The sequence below is a fragment of the Lycium ferocissimum genome, chromosome 10 (assembly GCF_029784015.1).
Source record: "Lycium ferocissimum isolate CSIRO_LF1 chromosome 10, AGI_CSIRO_Lferr_CH_V1, whole genome shotgun sequence".
Lineage (NCBI taxonomy): Eukaryota > Viridiplantae > Streptophyta > Magnoliopsida > Solanales > Solanaceae > Lycium > Lycium ferocissimum.
In genome coordinates, this window is record NC_081351.1 from 42,617,730 (window position 1) to 42,629,539 (window position 11,810).

General features: G+C 36.7%; 1 protein-coding gene across 2 annotated transcripts; it reads left to right on the top strand.

The window, feature by feature from the left end:
* Nucleotides 1–179: 179 nt before the first annotated feature.
* LOC132033939 (uncharacterized) lies at nucleotides 180–10,022 on the top strand. Of its 2 annotated transcripts, none has more exons than XM_059424119.1 (7): nucleotides 180–318; nucleotides 870–1,085; nucleotides 1,167–1,291; nucleotides 1,370–1,546; nucleotides 4,275–4,568; nucleotides 8,465–8,764; nucleotides 9,429–10,022. In XM_059424119.1, exons 1-7 carry the CDS (start codon nucleotides 284–286, stop codon nucleotides 9,662–9,664), a joined length of 1,383 nt encoding a protein of 460 aa, XP_059280102.1. In that variant the 5' UTR covers nucleotides 180–283; the 3' UTR covers nucleotides 9,665–10,022. The 2 variants fall into 2 exon arrangements, with proteins under 2 accessions (XP_059280102.1, XP_059280103.1); XM_059424120.1 differs by having other exon boundaries at nucleotides 8,468–8,764.
* Nucleotides 10,023–11,810: the final 1,788 nt, after the last annotated feature.

Below are 11,810 nucleotides of genomic sequence, written 5' to 3' on the forward strand. Positions count from 1 at the left end.
ACAAAATTATAGAACATGAGATTACCTCTCGTGCGTGGAGTTTGGTAAAGTAGTTGATTAATTGAAGCTTATTATTCATATTATATCAATCATTGACGGGATTGAAGAGGAAAAGATGAGGATGAGGAGATCCTAAAATGGTTGACCTTTTTCTTTTTTATTTGTTGGTGTAAATACAGATTGTTGGCGTTTGACGAAAGCTTGTTAAAGTGACAAAAGACAATCTTACAATTTGAAAGAAAGACAATTTAAAGATTAGTGCTTTCAGCTCAACAACTGTGACATGGCTGTAAAACCAATTGCTGATACCATATGGCGGTACGTTGAATACCTATTACTACTTTATCATTCTTTTCCCATTCTAACTCTCATCTCTTCTGGATGAGGCATTGATGAAAGCTGCAAGTAGGGGTGTGTTTGGTATGAAGGAAAATTTTTTCCCTGGAAAATAAGTGGGTTTCTTACTTATTTTCTTGTGTTTGCTACATAAGCCAAAAATATTATTCCAAAAACATTTCTATATAATCTAGGAAAATGCTATGGGAGGTGGGGTGGAAGGGTAGAGGTGTGGGGTGATGGGGATGGGAGCTACAGAGGTGGGGGTGGGGATGGGCATGGGCATGGGCATGGGACGTGTTAAAGGGTGGGGAGGAGACAATTAGTGTGGAATGTCACTTGTGGAACTTGTTTTCCCTAATAGGGAGTTCATTGTCCTCATTCCTAAGGAACTTGTTTTACTAGAAAATATTTTTCAAAAAATTTTGACCAACCAAACATGGGAAAATTGGAAAGCATTTTCTTCCATACCAAAAACACCCTAGTTCTTATTCAGTTCTATGTATGAAAATCTGGTTATTCTCATTTCACAGGGGTAGTTTCATGATCTCCCGTCCAGAGATGAGTTTGAATCTTAAAGCCCATTTATCAAGTAAAGCATGCACAAAAGTATGGCTGGCAGCTAAAGATATGGCGGATGTGCTCTATCCTGAATTGCTTCCCAAGCGTGATGTGTGGCCTAAGAGTTTTAAAACTTCTAAACTGATTGATGATAATATTGCCATTTATTTCTTTTCAGTTAAAGGCAGGTATGGTAATGAACCTAGCGTATAAATCTTGCTTTACCTGTTATGCATCCCACCTCTAATCTTGGTATGACTTTGTCTCAGAGACGATCCAGTTTTTGAAAATCTGCTGTATAACTTAAAACACTACGACATTGCTTTAAAAGCCTTGGTTGGTGATTCTGAACTCCTGATATTTACTTCTTCTCATCTGCCGGAAAAGCATCACAGTAATTCCTACCATCCCAAAGTATTGAATAGATGAGCTTCTTCACATGTTTGTAGTACTAACCACACTAAATTTGCAGGATTTGAGGGTAAATTATATCTATGGGGCGTCTTCAGTGGAAGACAAGCTCCTCCTCAACACTCACCCGATGATTGTTTCATTCATAATGCCCGAGTCACACAAGCTTCAACCCCTAATTTAGCAAATGATGGAAAAGATAGAAGTTGCAAGGAATCTTCCAATAAGAAAGACTCTTGTAAGTCTTTGAGTAATTAAACTTGTTGGCTTGTTTATATGCTCATCTGTGTAAGATAACGAATATCACCTTCATCAAGTATCAATTTAGCTGGATAATGTGGATTTCTAGCTATATTTGTTTGTTCTGTGCATGTACAAAGGAAAATATATTTGAAGATGCTACCGGTTAAACTGAAGTTTGAAGATAATATTACTATGGACATGCTGGGTACTATTATTCAGCAAGATGTCTTACTTGTTCATTTTATTACTTTTTTATTTTTAAATTTTTTTCTGATTTGATTTTTGTTAGAATCCTTGTGAATATTATAGAATATGTGTAAATATAGTAAGTAGCTTAATTTGCGCCTATTGTAATTAGGTATTGTATTGATTTTCTTTCCTTTTTAGGACATGTAAACATAGTTATTTAAACCCCAATAGCTTGAGGGAATAATCAAGCCGAGTTCCTCTCATTTTCTTCTCAGTTATCGTAGCAAATATTGTGCACCTCATCTGATGGAGTTATGGTCATTTTAATAGTTTGAAAAATCAGGGCCATCTTGAGGAGACATGTAGTTCTTGTCCTTCACAATGAGAAATGATTGCAAGCATGTGCCAAGTAGTAAAACATGTGAAAAGAGAAAACTTAGGAATAAAAAGCTAGTGGAAATTAATAGTAGATGGAAAAGCAGAAAGGAAGATTATGGTTGGAGCTTCTCTGTGAGAAAATGTCATATAGGATGTGTAAAGGCCAATGGAGCATGCAAGAGATCATTTAGCCACAACGCGAGCTCAGTAATCACTCAATACAGTTTTTTCTTCTTCTTTTTTTCTGGATAAGTTAAGATTATATTAAAAAACAGTATCAAGACGATAGTGTGAAAGTACAAGGAAAAGGCAGGCTAGATTACATTAGAAACCTAAGTTGTCTAGCATGTCCACCATGTTATCTAAATTCATAACAATATTTCCATCTTTCCAGTAATACAAATGGCGCAAACTACTATATTTCACTCCTTTTTGCCTTCAAAACACCTCAAATTTCTTTCTTTCCATATAGTCCAAGCTATGCTAAGAGGAATAGCTCTCCAGATCTTCTTTCGTGATGCATCAGGACATGCAGTTTCCCAACACTCTTAACACGTTCCTGAACGTCATAGGACTTGTCCAATGAATGCCAAAGTTACCTATGAACATGGTCCACACCTGCCAAGTAAATTCACAATGCACAAAAATATGGTCCACAGAACCTCAATACAGTTGTAACATAGCCAATTGAAAATGACATTTCATCAGCGTAATTTAGTGCACCAGAAATCAGGAGTTTTGGTGCAGTGTTCCAATATTTAAGTTAGATATAGATCGAGCTTTTCCATCTTTCTAAAAAGAACAAGCTCTGTTAGAAGTAAACAAATAATTTGTCTGTGGTCAGCTACATACTAAATATCACTACTTTGACCAACCGTTCTACAGATAGAGGACCAGTGGTAATGTTTCAGAAAAATGTGTCTTAAAAAATGCCCCGACTTTCTTGTCATTTTTCTTTTCTGTATGAATCTAAAGCACTTCATTTATTGTCCATGTGAAGTTGAAAGAAATCTCCATGAAACAATATTGATATTCTTGTAGTTCTCCTATTCATGTATTTCTTTCTGGCCTTTCTGAGGGGAATAGTAGAGTTTGTTTTAGGCACAGCTTTGAATGTGTGCCTTATAAGTGTTGTGTTTTATGTGCGATTTTTTGGTTATTACTAGCGTTTCCCCGGATAAAAAATTACTAACCTTTTAAAATGCATTGGGTCCCTGCCATAGAATTGGTCTCCTGCTTGAGGGAGTTGAAAATCCATGGTTTAAAGTCAAAAGTTCCTTTTTTTAATTAGTTTTCAGGTGTAGCAAGAATGCCCAAATCTGTATAGATCGTTTGATTTTATTTTCTTTTGGGGTTTTTATTGTACTATGTATATGTTACACGATTGTTGTATATTAGCACCTTCGGTGCAACAACAACATACCCAGTGTAATCCCACAAGTCGGTTTTGGAGAGGGTAGAGTGTTGGCAGACCTTACCCCTACCCTGTGAGGGTAGAGAGGCTGTTTCCGATAGACCCCTGGCTCAGGAAAAGGACTTCAAAGCAGTTTTGGAAAAAAGAAAATACGGAAGTGAAGAAGCCATGGCAAATAATAAGGAAAGCATTACATATCATTCTATAGAAAGGAACAGTAACATCAACTAAATGATACGATAACTGAAGTACAAGAAACAACAGATAGTAACAGAAATCGAAGAACAAGAAACAACGAGAATAATGCTAATACTACTTGTGCAAGGTGCAATATCGATAATATTGAAGATATAATTTAGTATAGCGGACAAGTAAAATTGAACGGAGGGAGTAAATAAAAGTGTGCTCTCTCTAACAACTTTTGCGTTCACATGAGATGATCACACTCTTTAACAGATAAGATTACTTTTGAATAAAAAAATTGAAAAGAAAAAGAAAATTCTCAACTATGGGTTACTTACCAATTTGTTAGTGTTAATTTTGAACTTTAGTAATGCTTCCATCATGCCCAATTACTAGTTTCTCCGCTTTTGTAACTCGTTTCTTGTACTTATTCCAGTGCAAGGATGACCTCTGTGTTCGTTCCCCATTTTTTCTGTCTTATTTATCCTTCTTTTCAAATCTGATTGAAGTAAGATCTTTTTTCTTTGGACATCCTCCTCTTGCTTCTTCAAATAAGCAGCACCTACCTCAAAATCAGCTAGAAAGGGAAGGCCGCTCGATGATGCTTGGCAACATGCTACTCCAGTAGATGGAAAGAAGCAAAGGACAGTTTGCAAGTATTGTGGATTCATCTCTTCCTCTGGAGGCATTACTTATCTTAAGACACATCTGGGTGGAGGCGATCCAACAGGTTCACTAAAGGGTTGTCCAAATGTGCCACCAGAAGTCAAAAGGGTGATGAAAGAATGGTTACAAGGAACTATAAGAGCGGCGAAGGCCCCACAGCTAGAGGAAATCAGGACTGACTTTGAAGGTATGTTCTAAAAACATGGATGATTCTATATATCCTTTAATGTGGAAAATTAGTAATATGTCGACAGGAGTCTTTTTAGAAAGATATTGACTTCTATCAGAATGAGAGAAATAGAATCGTTCTGAGGCCTCTGTTTCTTGCCTGTCTCATAGCTTAATTTTGGATGACTTGGAACTGCACTTTTGTGGTTCGAACAGGGTGTGCGGTTGGTGAAGAGCTTGTGTATATTAATCTCATTTGGCTTGTTGAAGTTTTTGCTTGTTTGTTGATTGACTGGAGACACTTATATATTATTGTATATCCGCTGCTTCACACTTTTGATAGCAACCACAACCTGTGGCTTCAGTAAATTGAAGGAAGATCCATCAACCCTTGAGAATATCCATAATTGGAAAAACAAAATATAATATGGGATGAAGGGATATGTGGAATTTTACTAATTGTTGAAGAATAGCACAAACCCAAACATTTAGACATCTTGAACTCTTACTTTGTTCAACCTATCAATCAAAACCAAAAAGAGATTAAGAAGAATGGGAGATGGAATCAAGGAAGACATGCAAGTAGTCTTTTTTTTATGAAGGTAGGTTAAATTTTATTAATGAAGTACCAAGTTGGTACAGAAATTACAACAGAAAGAGGAACTCAGACCAATCAACCATTACATGCTTCTCCCTAACAACTGTAGGGAATCAAGATATTGATCCATATCCTCTAACGAGCCCTCCTTACACCAATAGTACAGATACTGGATACGCTTGTTTTTGACCACTGAAATGTGACTCTTTTTGCCTTCAAAGCACCTCTTATTTAGCCACAGAGTCCATAAAATACAGAGTGGGATTGTTTTCCAAATCTCCTTCAGCCTTTTTGTTGCCTTCTGATTCTGCCAGCATACCAAAAGGTTCTTAACATTGTGCGGCATCACCCAGGCTACACCACATATACTCAAAAAGAGATACCAACACTGCCTTGAAAACTTACAATGGATAAGAAGCTGATTAACAGTCTCCTGAGCTTCCTCACATAAAAAGCATCTATTGCCCAATGCAAAACCTCTCTTTTGTAGGTTGTCTTGGGTTAAACAGGCCTCCAAAGAAGCAAACCATCCAAAGCATGCAACCTTGGTTGGAGCCTTTGTCTTCCAGAGCATTTTCCATGGATACATACCATTGCCCCTCTTGCTTCTGCAGATTTTTATAATTACTTTTAATAGAATAGAAAATTTCATATCCTTGCTAGCAGTCCAAATCAGAGTATCTGCTCTATCAACAAACAAGGAAGGATTTCTGGCTGAGTTCTACTCAAATTCAGGATGGCAGATCAATTTTAGGAGAGGATTAAATGACTGGGAGATAGAGGAGTTCTGTCTGTTATTACATGCAAGCAGTCAACCCCTAACAAATAAGTAAAAGACCTACTAATTAGCATTCCAACAAGAATTTAATTCATGCAAGAAAGAGAAATAGAAGGGAGAAGAGAGGTCTTATACTTAGGATCTTACCTTGAAGAATTCTAGTAGAATTTCAAGTGGAAGAAAAAAAGAATAAATTCGAATATTTTTTCCCAGAGAAAGCTATCATCCTTTAGGTTTCTCAATGGTGTATGTATTCTACTTAGGGTCTTAGGCAATAGCCTCAATACACACCTATCAAACAACCATGTCCTCCCAAGAATAATGTGATTTGCATTCACTGACACCACTTCATATTCGAGATCATCCCATAAACACACAAAAGAAAGGGAAGATTTCATCATTTTAGATACCTTAAGTTCGTTTTCATCTTCAACAGTGTAATATATTTGGTCTAGGATGATGAAACTATGAAATTTCAACTCATTACTAAGACATGCTTGCTAAATTCACACTACTAGCAACATCCACTACCTTAATATAAGTTTTACCCTTAACTAGACATCTTTCACATAAGATATGGCCCCTTTGTGTCTCAACACTAGGTCATCCAAAGGATTTGTGCAGTGTTCTACTCACACACAAGTCCAAAGTCATTCCTCTTTTCGTTTTAACACCATTAGCAACATAAGGAATAATTTCATCTGCAACCTCATTAACCTCAACTTGGATACTATCAACGTTATGTTCCTTCTCAACTTGAGGTTTAGTAACATGGAAGTCAAATTCACCTATAAATTGAGTTATATCATCCGTCCTACCATCGGGATTCTCAATTTCAGGTAAACTACGTTCAACAATACCATTTCTGACATGTATAGGCAGATCTTCAACCTGCGAAGTATTATTGAGAGAAGATTCATTATTAACAAGTACAACCAGACTTTCAACTTGGAACTCCTCAATATAGGTCCATTTTGTACCAACAAGTTGAGTTGCACCATCAACTCCACTACTAGAATAATCAACTTGAAGTGCACCATGAATTGTTCAACCCATCTGAATGAAATGCAGGAATATACCCTAGACATGAATAACAACACTCTAACAATAATTCAATCCATATTAGGAGGGAAGAGAGAAGTGGAACTTATACTTAGAATCTTACCTTGAAGCTTTCTTAAATTATCATAAAAAAAAAACTAAGTGAAACTACATATGATCTGAGCCCATGTAGGAAAGGTTCCAAGCTAATACAAGCCATACGATCTGAGCCCATGTTGGAAAGGTTCCTAGCTAATACAAGCGCAAAGTAGCAAAATAAAAAAGCTGTTTGAAAGCTGAATTTTTGCGGTGCAACTCATTGTATACGATTTGTCTTACCAAGAATGTTACTATTTTCGTGACAACACTTCCTTGGTGTTGACATTGCGTTGCCAATCGAAATCCTATATTTATTGATTAAAAAAGATATACATCTCTTTTGGTCTAAGCGAAAAGGAAGGAATTGGGCACCCAAGGGTGCGGCCTAGTGGTCCATGAAGTAGGTTGAGAACTATGAGGTCTCAGATCAAATACTAGCGGGAGAAGCAAAAACACTAGGCGATATCGTCCCATCTGTCGAAGCCTTGGTGGACAAAATTACCTGGTACTTGTGCCGGTGGGAGGTAGCAAGTATCTCGTTGAATTAGTCAAGGTGCGTGCAAGCTAGTCCTGAGGCTAAGGCTATCAAAAAAATAAAAAAATAAAAAATAAAAGAAGGAATTGGAAAAATTTAGTATTGGTTCTATCCACTTCTGTTGTAGATTGATTAATGGAAGAGAAGATCAGGCGATTAGATAGCGTCTAAAGCAAGAAAGGATCTAACTCAATAATTTATGCAAGCAACTTGCACTCGTGTTGCACATTTAATATTCTTGTGGATCACTTACACTAGGATAGCACTATCCCGGTATGTCTAAAACTTAGTCTAAAGCTACTGCACATTAAATCTGGCCTGCCTGATTATGTTGTTGATCACCCAAAAAAAAAAAAAAAAGACGAGGGTTTACAGCACCATTTTTGCGTTGAAATTTGACAAGTATATTGTTGTTTTTCCCTCTTTCTGAAGAAAGATGGTCAAAAGTGAGCAAAACAATTGGCTTAGCAAGATATCTAAGTATCTTGTGGATAAAGTGCCATTTTTCAGTAGCTTTCAGTGACCATATTTAATTACACTGCATATGGAAGTGGCATCCTTTCCTGCAACTAGCATCTTCATATTGCTAAAATTCTGGATTACGGGTATGAAACAATTTGTTTTGTTGTGTGTTCAAATTTCGGTAGTGCTTCCATCACACACAATTATCAATTTTTTCTTTACTCAACAACAATCCCCCCAAATAGAAAACATCTCTTTATTGTAACAATTTTCTGGTAAGTTTATGTGCCAGGAATGCTCCTGCTTTCTCTTTTTCTTTCGTTCAAACTTTTTTCTAAAATGCCCCCACTCTCAATTAAGATTTAATTCAGGATCCTGTTGTTTGTACCTTCTCTAAATTAGCAGCACGTGCATCAAAAAAATCAGTTAGAAGGGGAAGGCCACTTGATGCTGCGTGGGAACATGCTACACCAGTTGATGCAAAAAGGCAGAGAGCTGTTTGCAAGTATTGCGGTTTCATATCTTCTTCTGGAGGAATTACACATCTTAAGGCCCATTTGGCTGGAGATGATCCAAAAGGGGCCTCAAAAGGTTGTCCCAATGTGCCACCTGAAGTCAAAAGGGTAATGGCAGAATCGCTTAACAGAACAGTGAAAGGGGTGAAGGCCATGCAGCCAGAGGAAATCAGGACGTATATGAAAGGTATGTTTCTAGGTATATAACACATCTAGAACTTGCTTTGATGAGAAAATATGCAAGGTCGCCACGGAGTTTTTTTTGCACCTGATAGAACCCATTAATACATCTTTTGGTCTCCAAGAAAAATAAGGGTACTGGAAAATTTTGAATTAGGGTGTGTTTGGTATGACTGAAAAGTTTCCATGGAAAATGTTTTCTTGGAAAACAAGTGGGTTTCTTATTTTCTAGTGCTTGGTAAGTAAATAAAAAAAAAATATTGTCCCAAGAAATATTATCCCAAGAGCTGTTATTTGTAATCTAGCAAAACACTATGGGGAATGGGGGTTCGGGGGTAGTGGGATGGTCAAGGGGTGGGGATTGGGGGGAAGACAATGAATTTGGAATGTCACATATGGAACTTGTTTTCTGTACTTCCATTAGGGATGTCATTTTCCTCATTTTTTAGCAACTTGTTTTCCTAGAGAAAATGTTTTCCAAAACTTTTTGACTAGCCAAACATGGGAAAATAGGAAAACATTTCCTCCATCCCAAACACCCTTAGTTAACTCTTTAGTTTACATAGAAGTTAGAATAAGTGGACAGGTTAGCAAGCAATTTGCACTTCTCTTTCTGCACAGCTTTACTTTTCCTTTCTGGATAAAGTAATTACTTTCCCCAAATGTTTCAGCGGAAAATGATTGGTCTCCTCCAAGGTCAGATGATTATTCCTTGAATCAACAGAGAGTTGTAAAGAATGCTCAGTACTCACATTTAGCGAATGGGGGAAATTCTGTAAATGATATGACCATGTCAAAGCAATCAGAGACAGCACGTGTTGATAGTTATATGGAGGTTATGAGTTCTCATAATGCTTGTAAGCCGAGCTTTTTAAGCAAACCTACGTCTCGAGTAGGTTTTATTTAACATGTGCATCAGTAGGGCTAGGAAGGGAGACTGCTTAATCTAATTGTGAGAACATGCTCCATTAATTTATGACATGGCAAAACATACATGAGGACAGATGACGAAGTTCATTCTGCTATGGTTTATCAGCAACAAGGTTGGTTCTTTTGATGTACAAAATCTGTTGTGAATCACTTTTTAACCCAAAACTTGACAACGACAATATGTTGAAATTGCTTGTGATTATTGTATCTATGTATTTGCTGCGATGTTCCCTCCAGTTTGGAGTGATTTTGCAGATGTATTAAGCAGGGGACATTTAGTTGGTACTTGCTGAGAATGCCAAGTTGAAACTGAATTTGAATCTGACATTATCTAACACTCAGGTATTCACTAAACATCAAATACAAGGTTGCGTTAAGATGCAAATACTCTGCGCAAATCAGTTGGAGATGAACTTACTTTAGATATGCATGCATAGGTTTCCAGTCTTTCATTTTGGTCATGATATTTGGCTATTATTCTCTGGTTCCATCGTCACAGCTATATGTGATATACGTAATATCTTTAGAATGCTTTTCATAAATATTTGTCTCTTGTATTACTTTTGAATGTCTAGTTCTGGAAATGCATAAGGCACGAATTATCAATTTGATTTTCATTGATGAATGTATGAAGGTTTCTTTCTCATTTCGATGTTCTCAGTTAAGTTTCAAACTAGTGTTCTCACCTTCAATTGGATCACAACATTTCCTTAAGCAAATCTGCTTTGACATCAGATTTAGATAAATGAGCAAATAATCGGGGTTTTATGTGAGAATCTAAGATGCGCCCGCGAGGGGGTGAGGGGTGGGGGGAGGGGTGGGTGTTGAGGAATAAAACAAGGTGGATAAAAGAAAGAAGGTTGAATCCGAGTGATTGCTTTTCACCTCTTTCCTCATTTGCTGTTCTGAATCTCTCATATGTTTATGTCAGATTTCAGTTCAATTTACTCTCTTGAAAACTGAACCATAGATTTTAACTTTCCCGCATTTCTTTCATAAACAGCAAAAGTTGTCCTGGTATTCGACGAGGCAATTTATTGCTTTACACCTCAGGATTAAATGTTCTTATTATTGAGAAGTTTCTGTGACAAAAAAAAAAGGACCAAGTGCATGCGACAAACCATGTTAATTTAGTATAAATAAATGAAAAGTTGAGATAAGAAAGTATACTGATGAATAATGATTTAAATGATAATTACATAAAACCACATGTAATGACGAGCTCAACAGATGATACTGTCCTCCTTGATTTACTACTGCAGAGTATTTTTCACATCATTTTACTTAACAATAAATCTAGGTTTATGCATCGTTAATTTTGCATTTGAACGAGCGGCAGTTGTTGTCCCTAGTGTAGTTCAACGAAATAGCGAGCTAATAACTTAAAGGCAATATATTTCAGAAATCTCCAAGATATTATGGTTATGGGCGAACCCATGATCAAATCCTCGTTACCAAAATAAAAAGAAAGGAACCAAACCCTTGGCCTGGAAATTTCGTTTCATATTTTTGTGCGGATTACCCTTCAAATGCACTGGTCTTTAATTTTTGTCCCTCAAATTGGCGGTCTTTAATTTTTAGCCTTCACCTAATACCATGAGGTTTGGGGTTTGAACCTTGGCCAGTAAATAAAAAAAAAAAAAAAAAAAGACTATTTCGCAAGGAGAGTTTTGTAGCAAAATTAGTCTTATTCGGGCCAATGTTAGGCCTTAAGGTAGAGTGTTGCAAAATTCCAACTGAGTAAAAAACTCTACCTTAAGGTAGAGTTTTGTTTTGTTTTGTTTTTTTTGTTTTTTTTTTTTTTTTTTGAAACTGGTAACTAAACTTAAGGTAGAGTTTTGCCTTCAGGCAAATCTCTGCCTTGCGAATCCAAACTCTATCTTGCAAACTTTTTTTTTTTAATTTTTGACTGAGCGAAGGTTCGAACTCGAAACCAAAGGGTTCTAGCAAAGAACAAAAATTAAAGCCCACCAATTTGAGCGGCAAAAATTAAAGACCACCTCCGAATAAGGACAATCGTGCAAATTGCCCATTTTGTTTTCCAATTGGCACCAATCTGCTCAACCACAAGGGCCGAGCTTAGAAACGTACGTAACCCATCAGTAAATTAAAAAAAAAAAAAA

Coding starts and splice junctions, on each gene's coding strand:
- LOC132033939 (XM_059424119.1), top strand. CDS start 284: ATGGCTGTAAAACCAATTGCTGATACCATATGGCG. Junction 1,292..1,369: donor TCTGCCGGAAAAGCATCACA/GTAATTCCTACC, acceptor CTAAATTTGCAG/GATTTGAGGGTAAATTATAT. Junction 8,765..9,428: donor AATCAGGACGTATATGAAAG/GTATGTTTCTAG, acceptor CAAATGTTTCAG/CGGAAAATGATTGGTCTCCT.